The 23,602-nt window shown below is 40.8% G+C and overlaps 1 protein-coding gene across 3 annotated transcripts; it reads left to right on the top strand.

Annotated features, from left to right (window-relative positions):
- The first annotated feature begins 1,611 nt into the window (after positions 1-1,611).
- On the top strand, positions 1,612-23,321 carry STAMBPL1 (STAM binding protein like 1). 3 transcript variants are annotated; one of them, XM_066191249.1, is made up of 11 exons: positions 1,612-1,848; positions 12,698-12,859; positions 13,750-13,967; positions 15,389-15,464; positions 16,896-16,991; positions 17,617-17,971; positions 18,553-18,677; positions 19,579-19,716; positions 20,358-20,470; positions 21,979-22,078; positions 23,010-23,321. In XM_066191249.1, the coding sequence occupies exons 2-11, from the start codon at positions 12,776-12,778 to the stop codon at positions 23,064-23,066; spliced, it is 1,362 nt and encodes a 453-aa protein (XP_066047346.1). In that variant the 5' UTR covers positions 1,612-1,848; positions 12,698-12,775; the 3' UTR covers positions 23,067-23,321. The 3 variants fall into 3 exon arrangements, with proteins under 3 accessions (XP_066047346.1, XP_066047347.1, XP_066047345.1); XM_066191250.1 differs by having other exon boundaries at positions 12,665-12,859; positions 18,553-18,635; XM_066191248.1 differs by having other exon boundaries at positions 12,665-12,859.
- The last annotated feature ends 281 nt before the right edge of the window (positions 23,322-23,602 follow it).

The following is a 23,602-nucleotide window of genomic DNA, read 5'->3' as shown; positions in this document are numbered from 1 at the left end:
GGACACACACCGGGGACTGCCCTTTCAGGGAGATGGAGGAAGGTGGTTCTAGCTGTTTCTCAAAATCTGGTTGTGTGGACACAGGGCTGAAATTAAGTTTACTCATCCAGGAAGCAGCCACCAAGGGCTGCCCCAGGACATCAAGTTCAAACTTTTCTACAGCATCTTCCTATGCTGTACAAGAAGAACCAACCACAGACAACCCTGAAAGAGGTTACAGGGAAATATTCAGGTCAGTGACCAACAGTTCTTGGGAAGGAACACCATGTACAGTGTCTTCAACACTGAACACCTAAATTGGCCTAATGTTCAGCCTAACTTCACCTCTGACATAACTGAGTTTTACAAAGGATTGCCAGTTTTCCCAACAGAAGACAATTTCCAAATACCCATCGGATAGGCTGTCCATTTACCAAAGTTTCCTGCAACCAAACTTTATCTTCTAATTGCCATCCATCAGAAAGGCAGTCCTAGAACGCACAGGGTCTGGACAACAGGAATACCCATTCTTTCCATTTTCCCTTGGAAAACTGGTAGCTACCCAGACAAAATCCTTGCAGCACTGAAAGTGGCCCTTCCATGTCTGCTTCAGGATAGGATTAACTCAACACTTCCACTGAAAACCCTCCATGGCACAGAACTGGAGCCTCTATTCCATAACTCTCTCAGCCAAATCCAAGACAACAAGGTATGTGTTTGAACATACTGGATTATTGTTGCTTGCCCAAATCAGTCCCTCCTGTTCTTAAAGCCAGGACCAAGACCTGTTGTCCCATTCCACAGTCACTGGCACCAAGAGTGGCACTCCAAGGCTGGGATGCCAAGCAGCCAGAACAGCCTCACACACAATGAGAGGAAGGAAGGAAAATTACATTACTGTGTTTGTGGGTGCAGAATGAACTAAATACAAGTATCTTTGACCACGTCTAGACTTCCATGCCCAGGTTTGGGATACAGGAAAGGCATCAATATGATCAAGACCTGCTGAGCAAGTTCAGCAGAAAGATAACAAGAAGGTTATCCAAACTTATCACAGAGTGAGTAACTGCAGCATTGGCTGAACATTTCCAGCAGAGATCTAGGCCAGCTTAGAGCACTGCTCTGCCTCCTTAGAAACCCTCTGCTTTAGATGAGGAAGGCCCTCCTGTCCAGCATGCCTCTTCCCAGGTACCACAGCCCCACACTGACAACCACACGTTCAGATTAACTTTGGTCCTTTTCCTCCTTACCCACAACTTCCTGCACAACGGTGCTAACACAGTTTCGCCTCAGTTAGCCCTTCCTAAAACTCAGGAGAATCCAGGTGAGGTGTGCATACCCTCCGGTACCCAAGCAGACAAGGACTGACTGAATGCCGGCGGGGCTGACACGGGGACCGTGGCAGATCCGGAGGGGACACATCCCGGGCGCGCACGGACCATGCTGCCGCTCCGCACCCGCTGCCCTCGCCCGCGGCCACCCAGGCACGGCACCTCCCGCTGCCGATCGCCCCCCAGCAGCGGCGGGGCTGTAGCGGCGGCGGCCGGAGCCCGCAGCGCAGAGCGGGACGCAGCCACGCCGCTCTCCCGGCGCGGCGCAGGCTCCTCCCTTCGCCCCGCACCGTGACACGGCCCGGCTGCGGCGGCGCAGGGCGCTCGGTCCCCGCCGCCACCTGCCCGCCCGGGGCCGCTCCCGCGCAGGGCGCCGGGGGCTCCGCGTCCCGGCGGGGCCAGGCGAGGCGGGAGGAGGAGGAGGAAGAGAAAGAGCAGAAGGAGGAGGCCCAGGCCGCCCCGGCGCTCCTGCCTCCCCCCGCCCCGCGCTTTGTCCACGGCAGCGGCCGCGCCGCCGCCCGCACGGATGCGAGAGCCGGTAAGCAGCATCGCCCTTCCCGCTGCGGGCAGTGCGGGGCGCGGAGCCGGCGAGGCGCTGCCTCCCGCCTCCGTCCCGCCTCTCTGCGCCAGCAGCCCCTGCGGGCAGAGCGAGAAGGGGCTGGGACCCCTTCCGGGGCCGGCAGCCGTGCAGCGGGGCCGGTGCCGGCTCCATCCGCCCCTCGGCCCGGCCGGCGCCCCGTGCCCGCCCCGGTGTCAGGTGCGGCGACCCGCGGAGGCCGCTCGGAAACTGCGCTCCTCCGGGCAGGGCGGGACTCCGGGCGGGAGCGGCGGGGCCGGGAGCGGCGGGGCAGTGCGGTGGCACCGGGGGCAGTGCGGTGCCTCCGGGGGCTGTGCGGTGCCTCCGGGGCTCGGGGCTGCGCGGAGCGGAGCGGCGGGCAGCGAGCCCGGCCGGATGAACCTGCTGACTCCACTGCGTCCTCGCAAAGAGGTGGTGGCAGTGTGGTGGGTGGGGAGTCCGGAATGTTGCCGTGTGCCACAGACAAATCAAACTGAAAACAATATTCTGGTTTAAAATGATTTCCACATACGTGTGAAACATGATAATCGGAACAGAAAGTGAAAGAATCTAAAACAGTAGAAATTGTGTTCGCTGAGCATCTGTAACTCTCTGATGAGCTTTTTCTGTTCACGCACTTGGTTTGTACCTGCCTCCTTTTGACCTCTGTAGGATCTCAGGTGTCCTTCTGAAGTGCACTGAGGAATGTGACGTACTCTTGTACATGCTGCCCTGTTTCAAAAGGATGCCAGAAGTCTCTTCTGGGGAAATTCCTCTTGATCTGGAATTATTTGTATTTAATATGCACATGGTTCCAAATGCTCTGAGAAATCATGGGCAGGAAACCCCCCACCTTCTACTGAGAATGGGAAGTAGTGAGATTATGAGGTCTTGGAGGCACTGAACTTCCTAGGACGTTCATTCCCCAGGTGAAGACCAGCTTTGAGAAAGTTCTCTTTTCACCACAGTGGCGTTTCTCCTTGTTGCAGGCTGAAGTGGATTACTATCCAAAGCGGTAGTTAGCATATATTGATGACTTGTCTTAGACAACCAAGTCCTAGAAAACAGGATATAGACCCAGAACTTCATTGAATATTTCCAGGAGAATGGAGCCCAGGTTTGTTGTGGGTGTTGCTCAGGCAATATACTCTGAAACAGACGAGTTTTCTCATGTACTAAATGCATCAGAGGTGGTTTATTCCATGTCTAAGTGCTAAATGTTTGGATAAGTAAGCCAAAGGCCAGTGTTGACAAATCTGGAGTTTCATGGATCACAGGGTACTGTAGGAATGCAGGAAGCATTCATCCCAAATTCTGTATCATTCTGTAGGCACCAATTTCATAGTTGGGGGTCTGTGTGTGTGTGTGTTTGCAGTATTTTAAATGGCCGTAAGAGCAGGGAGGTATTTTGTAGCATTATGTTTAAAAATTGTCCTGATCAATCAATGCAGTCAATGCAGTCATTTGTATTACTTGATACTGCTCTGCAGACACAGTGAAGGCATTTCTCGTGTGGTTTTCTTTATGTGCATAAAACATGCTCAAGGTCAGGCCTTCAGGCTTTTCCTGGAAGTTAATCACCAGGATCAGGAAGAGTGTAGCTCAAGGTGAGGGATGTTGTAAATTCCTCAGCTGCTAAGGGAATGGCAAGGTGACTAGTGCATGAAGGCACTGAAAGAATACTGTGTAAAATTAAGTATGTGGTCTCTATTTGCTGGATATATGTGAATAATGGGGTTTTTTTTCTGGTTTTATCAGACTCCTGAAATTTTATTTCTGCACCAAAGGTTACACTTCCAATTTGTTCTGAAAATTAGTTGGTTGCCATGTAAAGGAAGTCTTTGTCTCTACAATTTTAGTAAAATTAGAACATTCAGATTGTCTTGCCAGGAAACATATTTTCTGATCATGCTTTCCATTATAAGTAGAAGTATCAGTCCATTAAAGAAAATTATCTTGCTTGTGCAGTTCCTGAACAATCCATGTGCAGTGACTTAGTACTGTTGCTGCAAAGAAATTCCTATTATAAAAATCCAGCCTTTTCAATCTTGCCTGGATGCTGATGCCTCTCAGTAATGCTGTGAGTCAGGCAGCTCCTCAGACACAACCCGTTGCCTACCACTTCCTACTGGCAGCTCTGGATGAGTCACAGCTCAGCACACAACATACGGAATTGCGTTATGGAAGCTGTGGGCTCTCCACATAATCAACGTAGGAAGTATCTTCCTCTTTTAGCATCTCTGAGCCGCTGTCAAAAAGCCTTCAGAGACATCTATTGCTCTGTGTTGGTATAAAAAGGAGCTTGTATAGGCTGCAAAGATCAATGGGCTCATCCTGAGGGGGAAGGCAAATAATTTGAAAAGCTCAAAGATAGACTGTGCACAGCTTCACTGGGATGAATAGCCTGTTGGCCTGCAAGGGTACAAAATGTTCACCAGAAATCATCATGCTCGGCTTTGATATTCTGGACAATTCAGCTGACTGTCAAGCAGCTCTGTGAGCTGACTGTGTTACAGCCGGTGCTGCTATAAAACATGTGCTTACCATTGTCAGTCTTAGAAACTTAAGGAAGAGAAATTGAATATTGTAACTGTCCAAGTAGAACAAGCAGTCTAAAGCTCACAGAATTCTTCTCATAGAGCCAGACATTCCTCTTGTTTTTCCTGGGTTATTTGTTGTTTTGGTGTGGGGGTTTTTTTGTTTTGTTTTATGGGGTTTTTTGTTTGTTTGTTGGTTGGTTGGTTGGTTTTTTTGCTCATAGCGTGTTACATCCTGAGTCATCTAGAATAGGGGAGGAAATCAAAGATTTCCTTATGAAATCAATGAACTGTGTTATTTTAATGTTAACATCGTACTGCAGAAACATGCAAGATCAAATGCTAGATATCTATACTGGTTGATCACACTTCATCCTGTGGGTAATCTCACTACCCATTTCTTACCTGACCTCTTCTTACTTAACCATTTGTGTACAAAACAGTCAGGATCCTTTGAACTAATATCTCAAGTTATTTCTTCCAGATTTGAGGCCAAAAAACGAGCTTCATTCTTTACATGCACTTTAATAGTCTTCAAATAAACTGTGAATTTGTATGTCAGAAATGTCAAATAAATTTGTCTCTCCTTTATTTTTTTCCCCTATATTTTGTGCTATAAGAAAGTAAGACAACATAAGAATTTGTCATCAGATAGAAACAGAAATTGATCTTTGCAACCAGTTACTCACTCAATTAACAAATATCCTTATTAGATGCTACGGAGTCTGAAAGTGTTCTAAAATTAGGTAAGATATATTTTGCCAGAAAAAGTTGTTGCATTTTATAGGAAGAACCATAAGATTCTTAACCCCTCTAGCTTAGTGACACCTTGCCCCTGAGAGAAATAGGAATACAGACAGAAAAAAAAAATCTGTGAAACCTAAGGCTTTGCAAGGAATCATGCTTTCTTTGTTTCTCAGAAGTCAATGAAGTTGCAGGCCTTTGTGCTGATTTTAACCTCTCATTTGTTTCCCTTTGCAACACAGCTTCTTGTTTTCATGGTAGAAGTTAGTTTTGTCAATGATGTCATGGATTGCAAGTATCTCCTTTTTTTCAGTATTTCAGTTGAATCATCAAAGAACAAATTGTATGAAAACATCTCTTTCTTGTACTTCTGTCCTCTTCTGGGTTACTGTGACCTGGTGCAGTTTTCTTGGGGGATTGTTGTGGATTTCCCAAAGGAAGGAAATGGCACTGTTTTTCTACACCATGTCTAGAACATCGTTTAAGTGGGTCATTGGAAAGATGCTGTTCTGTGTTGCATAAGTATATTTCACTGACTGCCTAAGAAAGCTTTTGCTTGTAATCCAAGACATTCTACCATTGTTGATATTTATCCATTATGTTAAAAAGGCCTTTTTGTTGAAACTGAATGGTGTTGCTAAAGAAAGGCGTGGGGGGAGGGACTGTGTTTTGTTTTAACACAAGAATCCACAAGAGAAAGAACTGTCAGTTTGAATGTTCCATATTTCCGGTCCATTATTCAGGACATTCTCTTAAAAGTCACTAATATCTTTGTAGACAGAGCATAATAATAAATCTGGTAGTGAGCCATCATCTATGTGTACAGCTCAAATGCATAGGGTCCTGTTATAGTAGCACAACCATACTAGATGTTGATTTCAAAACAGCCTGCATAAAAATGAATGGGAAAATAGTTGACAGTGAGAGGTCTCCTCTGTGCTTTGAAGCAATAGGAGAGAGAAGCCTGTAGGTTCTGCATTCACATACTCTATAGGGAGCAAAAGTCAGGTTCTTCCATGTGCCGGGTTGGGCATTATCTGCATATTGCAGTGGTTTATCAGAGTCTCAGCAGACCCAGTAGCAATCTAATTTTATTAATGTAGCTTTTTGTGCAGTAATGTTTGTGTCTGTGCCAAGAGGAATGCTGTCCTTAGAAAACAGGTACTCAGTGATATTCAAGTAACTATGCTGACTAATTGCAGAAGTCCAAATATTTACAGAAGAACTGTAACAGTTTTAAGACAATTATTCAAACTTTGTTTTGAAGTGGGAAAACAGACCCTTGTCACCCATTCTTTTTAAGATGAAAATAAAGCTCAGTTTACTGATGCAAGGTACAGCACTGAGTGGCCTAAGCATGTAAGCAAGGCTTGGGTTTGGCAGTCCTGTGCATGGAGGATCTTCCCTGCCCATGATTTCTCCCTCTCAGCACCCGAGCAGGTGAAGGTGCTACTGTCTATCTGCCACTGACAGTTTGCAGTCTAGGCAGTGTGCTGGGCCATGGGAGGCACTGGTCCTTCACCAGTGACAAAGAGGAAATGTTCTTGACCCACTCCTAGGAGAGATGGTTGTATAGCTCAGCAGCTGCTTCTGGGAGTTAGTGGAGCTTGGGAGGAGGTCTTGGAACTGCTGTTTAAAATGGAGCTGTGGAGCTAAGGAGCAGTGTCAAACCTTGAACTGAGATGGGCTTTTCTAGAGCTGAACTTAGTAGTAGCTGTAAAGAGCAACTTCTCCATAGAAAGGCACAGGGTTTTCAGGAACTGGCTCCTCATAGTGATTCCTTTTATTGAAAGGCCATTCTGTTGAGTTTTGTTTGTTGGGTATTTCCTCTGCACAAGAGAGTGATCTTACCATGACATTCAGGGCTTTGTTGGGGTTTTTTTTCTAGAAGAGGCAACTTACTATACCAGCTGAATCTCTGGCTGTGATGATGAATGCTTGTTACAAAAAACATGTTGACAGATGAACATGCTGTTTCTTTTTGGAGAGAATCAACAGAAAGCAATTTGCTATTTAGGCTGGTATTTAGCATATTTATATATCAAACCTAAGTGTGTGTGTATAAATGATTATGTGCTGTGCCAATACATGGCCTGGCATTTCAAAAAGAGCTGGATGAGACAGGTGCCTGTATTTCAAACCTGTTTTTCACCAAATTCACTTGAATATCCTCTTCCAAGTACAGAACTTTAAACACCTGCTTCATGGGTGACTTACTGGCATGAAGTGGTCCTTTTACCTTCATCTGGCAGTCACTGGTGTGACCTATTTAAAGTTTGCTGAGACAACTTAGTTCCATTATGGGTAATTGAGAGGTGTTATTTGCACTTGCTAATTTGGCTATTTTAATGAGGACTGACCTCCTTATGGTTTGAGATGCATCTTTATTCTTAGATTCTGTAATCATCACACTTCCTAGTATAGTAACATGAAGTATGATTTTGTTAACATCTCATGGCAATATTAAAGTAAGCTTTTTCTTGCCATGGGATGGCTGCAGAACAGTTCTCCTAAGAGTAGTTTCAAAAAGTAGAACTATACCACATTTTAGTTCCTATATTAGCAAATATTTCTAGATATGCTTTAAGAATCCTGATCCCAATGAAGTGAAGTGAATGATTTTGGTGGGAACCTCATCTAGGCTTTACATTCCACAAAAATATCAAACAAAAGGATGAGTATTACTGGAATAATCTGCTATTAAAAATACTCAGAGAATAAATCATTGCATAGATTACTTTTAACCTAATCTTTGAATGAAGAAAGTGCTTAGGAAAAGTTTGCCAGTGATCTCTTTAATGAAGATTTTTTCATAAGACCGATAGTCAAAATATTGATGTGTTGCTGACTGCCGGGAAGTCAGAGTTATGATTACTTCCCTTGAAATTTAAAAATGTGTTACAAAGAGGATACTAATGTTTCAGAGTAACTTAATGTTACAAAGTGAAAACTATATATTTAACTAATATTTATTGAAGTTACTCTGTTACTTGTTTAAAAATCTGGAGAGTTTGTTAAACATTTTAAAAGCTCTCCTGAAGAACTGAAGAGGGAAAAGCGGCCTCCAGATGATGACAAGGAGCTGAAATTCGATGCTTACGCTCTTGCAGTCAGTTTCTGGGAGGTCCTGACACTCTGAGCTCCTCTTGGTGTCCTCCCCGGAGAGCTGGAACAGCTCCCACGGGGTGCCACAGTCCCTGTGTGCATCCTTGGGCAGAGTCTGGTCCTGCTTGGCATCCCGGCCTTGGCTGGGACAGTCACCTCCCAGAGCCAGGTGATAGCAGGGAAGGACATTTCAGTCTGTCCCAGCAAGGCAAGGAGAAACTCTCCTTGTGCCCGGGCTGCGCCCTGGCTGTGCTGGAGGCAGTGAAACACCAGCTGTGGAGCTCCAAGAGCGCTGCAGCCCCGCTGTGCAGCCGCGTGTGTCTCCTCTCGCCATCACACCACACCTCTGTAACGTGGAAAGGCAGCAGGGCCGGGCCTGTCGGGCCCTGAGCACGGCCAGGGTGCCTCGTTTGTCCACACGCAGCCGGCCTGGCAGCTGGCTGGAACGGCAGCATGCAGCAAACCGTGAGGGCGTGGGAGAGTTTGCGGTGAATTGTGATGTTGCAGCTCTCGGAAGGGTTTGTTTGTGCATGCATCCCCCAGACCTTCTCACACCACCTCTGTCTCATGAGCCTACTCCTGAGGTACTTGGTGTGCTTATTCCGTCTTCATGTACCACTCTTGGCATACGCTTTCGCTTGAAATTGCTCTCCGCTTCTCATTTCCCTGGCACTTGGCACCATTCTTGTTAGCCTGAACAGGATGAGTAACTTTCAATTAACTTTCATTTTCATTTAAAATGCTGATTTTTCTCAGTTTGCTCCGTGTCCTGTGTCTGAAGGGCTTTAATTTAATAAATCTGGATTTTTCAAGGATTAATATGTATGATAATAAGATGGCACATTTAGGAAAACAAATGCTTGTTGCGGAGGAAATGGGATTTGGTGAGAAATGCTATTCCCCATGGCATCAAGAAAGGTTTCTTAACCATAGAGTAGATGTTAGATTATTATGTTCTGGTAATGACTATAAAAAAAACCCTCGTAATTAGAAAAAAAAAAAACCCAATTTGAATGCTAAATGTCCTAGAATCTCTCCTCAAACAAACATTACCTGAGTCTGTCTAAGTTGACTGGAATGCTGAAATAGTAAAGTAGAAAAATGCATCTTTACTTTTAGAATTTTGAGTGCTTTTGAGCCTAATAGACTAAAACAGCTCCAAGCTAGCATTGGTATTTATCCCCTGTGGTTCAGCTTAGAGTGTAGTTCGCTGTATTAGCATAAGTATTTTGTTTATTTGAGTATAATTAGTTTCAGCTGTACAGAGAGATTTGGTATTTGAATTTGTCTTTACTCTTGTAAAGTGAAACAAAAGTTTCTTTCCAGAAAACAGAGTCACTTGCCAGAACTGGGCAATTTCTGTGGGCACTGTGGAAGCTCTTAAGGTGCCCTTTCAAAACCAGCTGGTATCAATCTAGGATGGCACTGCCTCAGGAAGTGACAAATCCATCTGCTTCACTGGCTTCATGGTTCTGCCTGCTCCTTTGCATTTTGGTTTTGAGAAGGAAGTAAAAGTCCATTTAATTTTAATTTGCATCAGCCACAACTTGCCTTGAAGTCAGTGGAGGTAACAAAGTGAGAGTACAAAGAAGGAGGGTGAGGAGCCCCTTGGCAGGGTCGTGCCCTTCCACCAGCTGAAGGTGACTGTGAAGCTGTGCCATGAGGAACATTATGCACAGAGGCATTCCAGGCAGCTGGCAGACATGCCTCTGGTGGTGTTTTTAGTAAAGCTTAACTCTCTGCATTTTAATAACTCATAATTCTGCCAGTGTGTCCACGTGTTAAGGATAATATATTGGAGTGCAGTCATAAGTCAGCCCACATTCTTTATAAGATTTCTTTTTTCTTAAGTTACACTGCCACCTGTTATTATAGGTGAATGTGTTTGAATCTTGTATGACATTTTTGTAAAAGGGATACAAATTCATCTTAATATTTCTTCCTTGTTTACAGTGTCTCGTCTTTAGTGTGTTCCTGAAACTAAATTTTAAAAAACAGTTTCTTCTTTTATTTCTTCTGCTAAGCTCTTGCACTGTGACATGTCTTATATTTTTTGCAGAGCTTCTTCATCCTTTCCAGGCTCTGACACAATTTTGAGGAAGTGTGAGTTTCTGCTATTACCAGATGTCTCTTCTTTAAAATACCTGGTATCACACTTGAAAAAATTATTTTAACTAATGCTTCTTTAGGTTAAAAGTTCACTGAATTATGTTCATAACTTTAATATTCTTAGAGCCAGTCAAGTTGAGAAATACTTGCCAGTAAAGGGTTCCATGTTGTCTTCCTGTGGCATTTCCAGGGAGATTTTGACTGAGGAATACCATAGGTCTCTTTAATAAAGGGCTCTTTGGGAGCTCTTTGGCCCCCAAAAACAAAGCAAACCCCTAATTAGTGGCTCTTGTGTTTGCCACTTGCTGCACTAACTTTTTTGCACTTGCCTACCAGCTAGATTGAAAGGTCTCCAAGGAGTGGTAACAGCTGAAAGAAGCATTTGATCCATATTCCGTGTCTTCAGTGGGAAGCATCCCACGAGCATTGTCCTAAATGTCCATTTCCTCTCTAGGCTTTGCAGAAGGACTGTTAAGACAGAAAGCCTTGAAAAGCAGAATGAAAAACTGCTACAGAAAAGCTTTCTTGCCAGAAGCAGCTAAATGAAATAAGAAACTGGGGAGAAATACATTTCTGCACCTTTACTTTTGAAATTTTTTTTTAATATGCATGGGTGACTAGAACATTTTGCAGTTTGTTATACTTGGATGCATGCTTTAGACCAAATCCTTTCTTCCATTCAAGTATTTTAGGTGTCCCAGATGCTTCTAGGGGAAATAAAATAAAAGATTCACAACTGATGAATAAGTAAATGGATAAATATTTGTAAAATATATGCTTCTTAGATCCTTTTTGTTTGGTTGTTTGGTTTGGTTTTTGTTTCTGAGTTCCAGAAAGCATATGAATGTAGAGTCTCTCATGGAAAATTTTATTTCTGCTTAGAATCTGGGCTGCAGGGCCAAACACAAACTGTGCACTGGCCAAGCTTTTTGCTCTCTCCTTTCACAGCCTTCCACATCTACAGTCCGTCAGTGAAGAAGTGTTTCAGGTAGAGCAAACCCTAATGCAGAATATTTCTTGGAGTATGCTAAAGCAAAAATATTTAATTATCCTTGTCCCATGAGGCCTTTCTACAGTTTGTGAATAGGCAATGAATAAGCTCTCCTGCCAAGCTGATCATGTACAGCAGAGCTCCATGTACATAAAATTAAATTGTTTAGAGAACTGTTTTTATTAGCATTGCAACCATAACTAAGGGGTTTTTCTCAGATATATAAACCTTGCTCTTTTCTTTTTGGTTACAAATTGTGCAAGCCGTTTGAAATACCTTAACTAGCAAAAATTCTTGAACTTGAATTGCACTAATGGTTAAAATTAAGGACTGATCTAATAGATAGTACTGCTTTTTGGAAGAAAAATTAGGAAGACATAAACACAAAAATCAATACTTGAGAAATAGAGCCATCTAAAACCACATTGGGGTTGTTTTCTTTAACCCAGAGTCCTCTGGCCTCTAGAGAAAGGTATGCTGAGAAAATATCTTTGCTGAACCCCCCCTATGCTTTTACAAAAGCATAAGCATGTTTATTGCAACATATGAAGGGTCTTGGACATGCAGGATCAAATCTGTTTAGATTGAGCACCCCAAAGTGAAAAACACAATAGAAACTCAAATTAGGTAGGAAATGTGAAAATGAAGTATTTCATTCCTCTCTCAGAGCTGGGTTTTCTGGTTTTGGTTTAGTTCCTTTTTTTTCTTTTTTTAATTACCACAACATCTACATTTTTCTCTTTATTTGTTCAAAGCTATGCAAGGAGGAATTTTTATCAGTTGACTCATCAGAGTTCATTGTATTTTGAGTGTTAAGATCAGCAAGCTGTGCAGGTGGAACACATGGTGTTTGGAGTATTTTTTCTGCTTTATATTACTAATACAATTTTGTGTGTAAAGTTTTATTTCTCATTTTAGGATTAGCAGAAAATAAAGATACCAGATTCATACTTTCTATAAAGGGTTTGTCAAAACATATGCTCAAGGAAGCACAGATTCTGTGATTACACCTCAAACTTCCATGTTTTTCACTTAATGCTTGAAAGTTAGGGAGTTTTTAAGTTGCAATAAAAATTCTAAAAATAATTTATTGTGTTCAAATCCACTGAAATAACCTTAGTACAGGTCAACTGGTCCACAACTGCACTGTAAGCCCTTATGCATTCCCAATTTAAATTCTAGAGACCCGGTAAGTTTTAAATTATTATTAAATATGTAAATACTGTGCCACGAAAGTAGTGAGTGGGTGCTGGCATGCAAAGTTACGTGACATTTGAATATATTTCTAATCTGAATGACTTATTTTTTCCAGCACACAACCACAATCAACGTATCTATATTCCAGTTTTCCTTGGGCTATTAAACCCTGAGACGTCTGGTGGCAAATATTGAGCTGAGGATAGATACTGCCCTTTTCAGTCCAATGGAGACTTTGGAGGAAAAGAGCAATCTCCTTGCTTTTCAGGCAGACAACAATATGGAGCAACCATTCACTGTCAGCTCATTGGTATGTATTACAAAGAAATGCTAGTGGCTGAGCAACTTCTCTTTCAATTAGGAAAAATTCCAAGAGGGCTGTTTAGCAGTGGTGGCTCTCAGCTCCATGGGCCTCTTCCTGCATGCTGCCACATTCCTCCCATGCTCTGCCTGACAGTTTTGTTGGAATTTATTATATTTCTGTGATTTGTGGGGCCTCAGCAATCAGGTTTTTAAGAAGTTGAAATGAACATTTTGTATGGAAAGAGGAAAAAATTTCATCAAAGTAAGGGGAAACAACTTGCAGTAGTCATTTATTTATATATTAATTAACAAAAAGGTAATGACCATAATAAGCAGCTATGGTTCTTCTTCAGTAATTAGTTCTAACTTCTTAGTCTTTAACTGCCTCATTTAGAACTCGAAATGAAGATTTGAAATGAACAGTTGACTGACTGGAGGAGCTTATTGCTCTTTGTTTCCTGAACTATTTCGAGCAGTCAAATGCTATACATCATGTAATAGGAGTCTGAGTATCCAGGACATTCATCAAATTATCTCAGTAACTTAAGACAGAACCTTGTAGAATTCATGTGTGGAGGCTTTAGAGAGGACACACTTTATATTGCCTTTGGTAACTTCAACACATTTATTTAATTTTTTTTTTTCCTACAGGTATTTTCCTAATTTTATTGAGTTTTTGTTGTTTTCAGAGGGAATAAGATCACTTTTCTTTTTGATCACAATTTACTTGCAATTGAGAAGTATGTTGGAATGTTTCAACTGTGGCTAGAGGTGGGGAAACTGATGCCTATTTCCAGAAAAAATTAGCTGAAGATTTCCCTTGAGCTGCTTGACTGAGACCACTTACTGAAAGTGAAACGGAATATTCTCTTTGCTAATCAGCCTGTTCTTTTTCAGAAAAAGCTCGTGGCTATTCCTGACCACACAGACATCTCTGTGAGCCCAGAGGAGAGGGTCCGTGCCTTAAGCAAGCTTGGCAGCAATATCACAATCAATGAGGACATCACTCCACGGCGCTACTTCAGATCCGGGGTGGAGATGGAGCGAATGGCCTCAGTGTACATGGAGGAGGGAAACCTGGAAAATGCTTTTGTCTTCTATAACAAGTTCATAACGTAAGAAACCTGTTGTAGCCATTACAGATTATAATTCTGAGTGAACTGAAATGGAGAGCTGCACTGAGAACCCCTTTAGATAAGGAGAAATTTGTTTAATGTGTTCTTCCAGATCAGCTTTGTTCTCTGGAGATTTTTTACAATGAGCATGGGCTTTGTTAAAACTTCCTCTCACCTTTTTCATACAGTTGTTCTATCCATGTGTGAGCTGTCAGGCATGAATTCACCTAACATACAGAGGTTTGAGTTTACTCTGCCAGGCCATACCATGATCACTGTTGCCCCCAGATTATTCTTTGTATGTCAGCATGTTGGTTAAATAATATTTTTTACTTTAAAAGTAATGTTTAAATAAGATTTCTGAGCCTTTAGGAGTTACGTCCTATGATCATCTGCTGATCTTAAGGATGGTACTATTTCACAACACTTAAAAAGCAGGAGAAAAATGTTTTCTTGTTTCCTTTTTACTATTTTTTTTTCCCCAAGAGGATAAAGTATAATTTATTGTTTCTTACAGGAATAAATACAAAATCTACAATGTATGTTCATTGTATGATTATTCTCATCACCACAAAAGAGCAAATCTGGCCAGCTTTCATTACAACCCTTAAAATAGACAGCTGAAAAATAAATCACTGGCAGATTTAAACTTTTAGCCTAGCTAGTTTTGCTGTAGGATTGATTGGTTTGTTTTATTACTTCTGGAAGGTTGGAGTTTTTTAATATGCTTATTTTAAAATTTTTATAAAGGAGACATCCTTCTGTCCTCCTTATTTTCATCATTCTCTGAAAACTAGACCAAACCTTTCTTAGTCCACCTGTTTTTTAAATGTATCTATCTCTATAAAACAAAGGTCTGGAGGTGAATATTGTGCAAATTGCTGAAAGAATGATAGCAGCTGCACATTACAGACTCTTTGCAGATGAGTGTTGCCATAATTTATCTGTTGGTTAGGTTAATAATTCTGCAGTAAGCTGTGCAGCTTGGTCTGGTGAAAATACTTGCTTTAATGATAGTCAGTGCTGCATTCTTGTCTTCCATTGAGGAGTCAGCATTTTGGCTAAGAACAGACAAAGGGAGTAGAAGTAAGATTTATTACCACTGACTAGAATGAAGGGTGTTTTTGAGAGATATTTTTAGATGCTGGCTGCTAGTTAGCCCTTTTTTTTTAACCTAACCCAGTGCTAATGGAAACTGAAATATATCTGATGTGGAAAATAATCTCCTGTCCTTATTCTGTGTGTCCTATACAGCTCCATACCGTAATGTGTTAGTTTAAACATGTGTAGAACCCTGGTCCAAGTCATCTGGAATTCAGTGTTTAACAGTTATGTGAAACTGATTTTTTCTGCCAACGTGAAAGCTATTTTGGATACTCCTCTGACTACTAAGGCAAACACATGCGTGTTTAATTTTCTAGGTTGTTTGTAGAAAAGCTGCCCAGTCACCGAGACTATCACCAATGTGCAGTACCAGAAAAACAAGATATTATTAAGGTAGGGTTATGGTTTCCTGGTCTTTATGAAATATTTTGCTCAGAATCTCTTTGTTTTTCCCAGCACACATAGGCCATAGCTTCCTTTTCCCCGGAGCACCCATAGCAGCCATCGCAGCTTCAATTTCTGATACTTTTCTCTGCTATTCATACATGTTTTATTTTGGAAATTAAATTATTGATCTAAAAGGTGAATGAGAATGGTCTCTGAGTAAGTTGGTAGGCTGTTGGGAGCTCAGGTACATCTATTTCTGAAAGTTTACATATTAAAAATGCAGATGTTAACAGTACTTTGTTTGATTCTGGTCCCAATTATGTGAATGGATAATGGTCCAAACCAATTATTGCAAACAGAAGGAGAAATGTGTGGCATTACTGATGTCTGTGCAGTGTTTGCTCACTCTGCTAAATAAAGTATTTTTTTCTTTCTTTGTTTATTACCAAATATGTATTTACTTAGTTTTTACCAGATTTTTTCCCCTCCACATCCATACAAAATAGTTTTACTTTTGTCTTTTTCCCCCCTAGAAAATAAATCCTAAATAAAATTTAAGTATAGCCTTATACTGAACTTAAAACAGCTGGAATTCCCCAGGGAGAATTGCTAGTAGGACCATGAGTGTCTTGCTCCATGCCCCCATATTTCCTTGCTTTCTCTACTGTTAAAATGAATGTTTTACTCAAAACCAAAACACTTCATTCCAAAGTTCTGACTGGGGACAATATCCCTACTGAGAAAGGGCATCTAACATTGTTTTCTCCTGTTGCACTCAGTAGGATTAAGCACATGGTCTCTTTCCCTCCCTTGCCTAAAGCCTCTGAATTATTTTGTAGCAGCCTACAAAAGCATTGAGTATTGGGGTTTTTTTAGTAAGAAATGTTGTTTTGCCAGGTCTGTGACAGAAAGCTACAGGTATAACTATCTCTTCAAAATAACTTCTTTTTCCCCCCAACTTGGAAATGGGCCTATTCAGAGTTTTTTCTGACTGGGAAGTTCTAGAGAAAAATGCAATGATCTATGTGAAACTCTCTAAGTTGGCATTAGCATTTTTTTAATGAATTACACCTACAGTAAAAACATTAGTGATCACACACCAAGATCATTGTTTGATCATTGTTGATCAAACAAGACAGAGATAACAAGACTTCTAGTAAAAGGACTAGTCTTTCCTTGAGATAAGAACTAGCCACCTCACATGTTTCGCTAATATAAATCAATATCTTTATTGAAACTAATGTACTTTAGAAGTTTCATAAACTGATGATTTTGTGTGTATTTCTTCTTGCTTTTTTTCCCTGTGAGAAGAGCAGGTTGCTTTTCTGTTTTGTATTTTTTAAAAATCTGTGTTACAGCTGAGTTTGTTTTCCAGGTGGCTCTATTAAAAAGTGAAAAGTAAACTTACCTATCTTTTTCCCCCATCCCACCTCAAAGAAATTGAAGGAGGTTGCATTTCCACGGACAGATGAACTGAAAAGAGATCTTTTAAAAAAATATAACTTAGAATATCAAGAATACATGCAACACAAAGTAAGTTTTATATGATTATTAAATGTTGACATGAATATTTTTCTGTCATATAAAACTTAAAAACTGTGCAGCAAAATACCAGTTTTACAGGAACCTAATAATTTCCTGAGCTGCTTAGGAATGAGTTTCCATTTCTTCTTTAGAATCAGCTGGTCATTTAAAAATAGGTAATGCAGGCGTGTGCTAGGAAATACATTTGCTGCCATATTTACTTAATAATTGTCCACAAAGATCCAAATGGGTTTTTGGTATGTTCTGGTTCTGCCATATAAAGAAAATTAAATTGATATTTATGTCAATAAGTGGAAAAGGTCCCTTGCCTCCACATGTGCTCCAATTTGAATTGAGATTGAAGTCACTGAAAACAGGATCTATAGCTTAAAAACTTGCCTTGGAAAAAGCATCTGAGAAACGTCTTTTTTGTTCCCTCCATCAATACTAAGTTTTCCATCCTACCTTTGGGGGTATAGTTATATTTTCCAATTCAGTAACCACGTTCCAAAAGACTTCATTTTTAATGACAGGATTTTATGGTTTCATTGAACTGTTAGATTGCTCCTTTCCTTCCATTTTTTCATAGCATTTTTGGTGTTCTGAGAATGCCACTATGTTGTGTATGTTTCAGAACAAATGCAAAACTGAATTTCTGAAGAAATTAGAGCACCAAAAGCTGATAGAGGCAGAGAAGAAACGGATCGCACTCATGCGGCAGCAGCAGCTCGAGTCGGAACAGTTTCAATTCTTTGAGGATCAGCTTAAGAAGCAAGAACTAGCTCGAGATCAGAAAATCAAAGAGAGTGTGGTTATGTCTGAACAGATAGATGGAAGTATGCTGTCTTGTATTTCTGTACCAGAGAACAGTTCTTTATCTGGAGCGCTGCTGGAGAAAAAAGAGAGGAGCGGCACCTCTGGCTGTGCTGGACATTCGCCACCAGTAGAACGGGTCTTAAAGCCAGCAGCTACTCTAAGTGCTGTTCAGAGTAAGTGCAGACGTTTCTTTACTCCCCTGTTTTATTTTATCTACCTGCATATGTCTTTATTCGCTGTGAGGATGACCATACTGAAATAACCATGAACAGGTTTATGCAAGCACAGCAGTTCCTTATAATTTCTCCATTTTAAGAGGGAGAGTTGCAAAGTTTCACATTTTCTAGTTGAGTACCAATAGATGGATATAGAGATTAAGATTTAGTGTTCCTGTGAAATGAAGTCTGAATCTTGCCATGGAGTTCAAGGGAACAGAAAGAACCTGCAGTGGTTCCCCTTGGAAAGCCCTGGCCTGGGAGATGGTCCCAGCTCATTGTCACCTCAGGGGCAGGCTAGTGATTGTATCTTGTGGGCTGGTGATTTCAATTTAGATGAAGGACTTGTGTTGTAGATTTATTCTAATTAGAAGTCTATGATGTGGTGAGTATAATTCTTCCACTTGCAGTAATATAGTATAATGTACTGTGTATATTTCCTTATTTGGGGGATCTTCATTGTGTTAGCTGTAAATGCCTTTTTATCTCTCTTTCTCTCTCTCTCTCTCTTTTTTTTTTTTTTTTTTATTCTTGGTTAGCTCAATTGGCCGAAGCACTCAGAGGTGTCATTTTGCCCAGGGATCTCTGTCACAAATTTCTGCTGCTGGCAGAGGCAAATACAGTAAGAGGAATAGAGACATGTGGAATTCTCTGTGGAAAACTGGTACAGTTTAACCCTCACATTTGTATGGGGAAGACATATTTGATAGTGCTGTATTATCCTGTGATGTGTTGATCTCAGAGCAAAAGCAGATATAAATGGTTAGCCTTCTATGTAATGAACTTCATATAATAACCTGAGTGGTCACTTCAGCACAGTGGGCTTGCTTTATTGGGGAAACATCTGTTCAAAGTACACTGCTATTGTTATAAAGCCTAGCAAGTTTTTCAGCATGCTGTACAATACAGGCTTTTTCGAGTACTTTCTCTGGCATTCATCTAAGGTAAGTGAGGTTTTAGTTAGAGTACAATGAAATATAAAGACTGCCAGAATCCACTGGAGTCATCAAATTAATAATGGCACAACTAAACAGAAATCCCGCCATCAAGCTGTAGAACATCTGATTTTCAGGCTGTTTTTTTTTTTTCCCTTTGGCCTAGATAACATTAATGTCCTTTGAGAGCAGGGAAAGATGTCATGGCTGATGCTGACACAAAGAATTTTAAAGACGATCCCAAGTGTATTTGAATTGCATGAAGAGAAAGAATAGCAGTATTAGCCTTGTTCCAAGTTTCACAGAAAATCATGATGGTTTTCTCAAAGCTCTTTTATGTGTTTTTAATTATTTTAAAGGACAGTCTTTTCACACTTGTCACTGAGAACATTTCAATACAACAGTCTTGTGTTGTGACTAATACTACCCTGTACGTTATCATGATAAAATGCTAAGGCATATTTTTAGGTACACTATGTTGGTAGAGCTGCACTGGAATCAGTGGAGCTGGAGTCATCGGAGCTGTACTATTTTGTTTTAGCTGATAGGCTGACATCTTTCTTTTGATTTTGATTCAGCATTTATTCCTTGGTTCGTCTGTTCCACCCTAAGTCAATGTTTGTTTTGCAGACTCATAATGAATTTACTATTACACATGTAATAGTGCCAAAGCAAACTGCGGGACCAGACTACTGTGACATGGAGAATGTGGAAGAATTATTTGGTATTCAGGATCAGTACGATCTCCTCACTTTGGGTTGGATCCATGTATGTATGACTCATAGATTCTGGTTTTCATACATTGGCTCTACATACTATGTGGAAAAAAAAAGGAATAAACTAAGGAAACGACTGGAGTAATACACGTTTGCTTAATTAATTCAAATTGTAGTGATGTAAATAAGCACTCATGTTCCCCACAGACAACTCAATGCAATTGAGGCATCCTGTTGACACAATAGGGCTGCTTTTGCTGGTGCAACTTTTTTTTATGTTGATTTAGGGCTATTTTATTACTTTCTAATGCAATATTCAAAAATCAGGCTGGGGAGTACTGTTTTGTTTAAACTTTTTATTAATTTTTCTCTTAGGGATTTTGGACAATTAAGTAATTTCTGTTTGTCTTGTGCTTCTTCATTCCACCTTTTCCCCTCCATGATCAGAAAATTGCTTGTATATCTGGTTATGAACATGCTTCCATGAATCTTATCCTGAAAAGCCTTCTTTTCTCCAGGCTGAACAATATAGAACAATATAGAATCTGGGGTAAGAAGAACTTTAGAAACCAGCCTGGGGAAGTTCTGATGCTTTCCAAACTTGTAACAAATTATTTTTCCTTCTTGAATGTATGTTGACCTTGATCTGTAAGAAATATTTCATGATGTTGAGTTTTCCCTTTCTTTTCGTAGACACATCCAACACAAACTGCATTCTTATCCAGTGTTGATCTTCATACTCATTGTTCTTATCAGCTAATGTTGCCAGAGGCCATTGCAATTGTTTGTTCACCAAAGCATAATGAGTAAGTTCTGATTTTTTATGTAGAATTTCAGTATTTTCCCCTGCTTCTTGTCATAAAATCTGATCAAATGCAAAGGCTACATGTCAACTCAGATGAAGGGCATGAACATTGTGTTGTGACTTTGTTTACTCTGAGTTGCCTAGACTTGTATTTCAGTCAGTCTCTATGCACAAGATTGTTTCTGCTTCTCTCCTCCTCCTCCCCTCACAGACCCAGGTTTTAAATTTTATTCTTTTACATATTCTGTTCAGCAAAGTAGTAATTACAGGAGCTATTCTTCTGAAGTACTCATTGCCAATGCCCTACCACAGATATGCCTTCATTCTGTCTGCCTAAGTATGTGGAGGGAGGTTAGGCTTGATTCTCTAGAATGATATGAAAATTGCAGTTTGCAAAGTGGAAGGGTAAAAATCACTTTTTTTAATAATAAGGATCTATTTTCATCTTTTATAAATTACAAACTCTGTACCTGGAAAAAACTAGAATAGTGCAAATATTAATGTGAAGGTTTGTAATGGAACAGGTCTCCCAGAGACTTGATGACATCCTTGGAAATATGCAAAACCTGCCTGGACATGGTCCTGGCAACCTGCTCAAGGTGATTCAGCCAGAGCAGGGGGATTGAACCAGTCTTCAGAAGTTCTTTCCAACCTCAACAAATTTGTAGTTCTCCTTTCGTGTGCCTGGCATTTCAGGGTGCCAAGGCTAACTCCATTGTTTAGAGCATGCAGTTCTTCAGCCTTTCCTTCTGGCTTTCTGCCTCAGCAGATGTGAATCCTGTCCTGGTTGCCTAACATCCTAAATGGGCCCTTCAGGTAGCAGAGCTGTGAACACAGATTGAGAGGCAAGGGCACAAGCACTAGACTCTCTAAGCCTGCCTGCATACCTTTGTGAATTCCTGCTCTTACAAACCTCTCCCACACCTAATGCTGACACCCTGTAACCAACCCTAACCTGTAACATTTGTGTTGTCAGGTGCTGCCCTGTAGTTAATAGGTATCAATCTTCTTTACAGAAGGATGGCTTTGTAATGTTTCATTCAATACTTAAGGGTTGCAGCAGTGCATTTTCTAATGCTCTGTGGTACATGATTACCTAAAAGAGTGGGGAGGATGTACTCCTACTAGCTATTTACATAGCTGGCTTAAAGGCTGATCTCTTTTAAGTTGCCCTGGGTGAAATGCAATCTAGAATACTTAAGTTTATGGTTTGCATCTGTTCCTGTGTGAACCACCCTTATCCCTCAGTGGCCTGACCTGCCTAACAGGAACAGCACCAGTATTGTGATCTCTTTTCTCCCCTTCCCCTCATCATCTCTTCCTTTACAGGAATACAACTCCCCTTGATTTAAAATACCTTTAAAATCCAACTCAGCCAGGGCTCCTGTGTACTGAACGTCACCAGGCACCTTTCTGTTAACCTTTATTAGCTAAGCAATTTGTGTGTGAAACCTTGGACGTGTACTATGGGAGCAGTGTGTAACAGGAGTTTCATGCTCTGCTTTTCAGCACTGGCATCTTCAGACTTACTAATGCTGGCATGCTAGAAGTTTCTGCTTGTAGAAAGAAGGGATTCCATCCACATACAAAGGACCCTAGGTTATTTAATGTAAGTATATAATTCAACACAGTTTTTACTATTCAAACTCCTTACCATGGTTCTGCTGCAAACAGAAACTTGAGATTAGATTTCTTAATAAATTTCCCCCCATTTTACTAATTCATTACCCTTAGTTCACTGCCCAAGGTAGACATCAGGAGACTACTTCAGCAGTCATTAGCAGCCATAAGGTGAATGTTACAAGCTGCCATTCAAATGGTGGTTAACCAGAGGTAGTTACTCTCAGTCACCACTTTAACCTGCTTTCAGAAGGAGCAAAACCCACATTTTCAAATGGGAGTTAATTGAGCTCTGTAGTTTTTAAGGAATTAATCAGTTCATCTCTCCAATTTTAGTGTCCCAACAAAACATCCCAGCTGCTTAAAAGTGCAGCTGTAAGTAGGTTAAACCCTATTTCTTTCATTGCCCTGGCTTCTCTAAACATTTCCCTGTAAGTGCTGTATCTTTTGATGTTTTAATAGCATAATGGTGTATGTATGGCTGAGCAGTACAGCCAGTGAGAACTGTCTTCTAGCTAACACTGACATTTCTGATAAGAGTCTCCACCTTTGAATAACTAAGGGTTTGGCTTTTTTCAATGGGGTTCACTTCAAATACAGAAGCATCGCCTATAGCTTAAAATAAAATTATCCAATACAGAGAAGTCATGCTGGGAGACACTGGAAATTACTGTGTTGTCAGGCTCTCTGAATGTCAGCATTAGTCCTCAAAAGAAGGAGGGGTCGCAGTTTTTTGTTTTGTTCTGTTCTTTCATCATTGAGTGTAGGGATAATGAGAAGGTAGTCCAGCTCTGAAGAAAGCTAAGATTTTTTGTTCCAGATAGGCTCTTTTCAGTGGTCTTTTACAAACGTAGTTCATGGATGAAGTTACTGGTATTTTACTGAGATTTCTGAGAGTAATGGCTTGACTTCTTCTGCAGCCATGTACCCATGTGGTTGGGAAAGACATAAAGATAATTGTGCTGGATCTGAGGTGATACGGATGAACCACATCAATGTTACTCTACAAAAGGCCAAAAGAGAAAAATGGATTCCTGTTTTTTCCTACATTTTCAGAAATTACTTTTATATTTATACATTTTAGATTGAATGGTTTGATATTTATTGCTCTAGCCTGTTTTGGAGTTATTTTGTTGCTCTGTCAAGATGGAGTTCAGTGGCATTAACCCTGAATCTGTAAACAAATCTCACCCATAAAACACAACAATAAAATGAACTTCAAACTACAGTAACTGTGTTGCAAAAAAGTAATGTTTCATTTGTCACCTGTTTGCATTAATTGCCTTCTGAGAATGAAATGTTTTTTAACAGTGGTTGGCTTTTTGTGTCTTCCAGCTATGCACATCTCTTAGAGCTTCAGTAAATTTGTTACATGCAGCAGAGGCAAATCCATCAGTTGATGTGGGGTTTGTTTTTTCATCCTTTTCTCCAGTCCAACTTCTATAGCTCAAGTTTCAGCTATTAAGCAGAAAATACTTAGAAATACCCAAATCCTTTACCTGAGAGCTGATCC

This window comes from Chamaea fasciata, unplaced genomic scaffold (assembly GCF_029207755.1).
Source record: "Chamaea fasciata isolate MVZ Bird 193981 ecotype frontalis unplaced genomic scaffold, bChaFas1.0.hap1 SCAF_9, whole genome shotgun sequence".
Classification (NCBI taxonomy): domain Eukaryota; kingdom Metazoa; phylum Chordata; class Aves; order Passeriformes; family Sylviidae; genus Chamaea; species Chamaea fasciata.
The sequence above is the reverse complement of the archived record's forward strand: the minus strand, read 5'-3'. Positions and strand labels throughout refer to the sequence as shown.

Coding starts and splice junctions, on each gene's coding strand:
- STAMBPL1 (XM_066191249.1), top strand. CDS start 12,776: ATGGAGACTTTGGAGGAAAAGAGCAATCTCCTTGCTTTTCAGGCAGAC. Junction 17,972..18,552: donor TACTCTAAGTGCTGTTCAGA/GTAAGTGCAGAC, acceptor ATTCTTGGTTAG/CTCAATTGGCCGAAGCACTC. Junction 18,678..19,578: donor GAATTCTCTGTGGAAAACTG/GTACAGTTTAAC, acceptor TTTGTTTTGCAG/ACTCATAATGAATTTACTAT.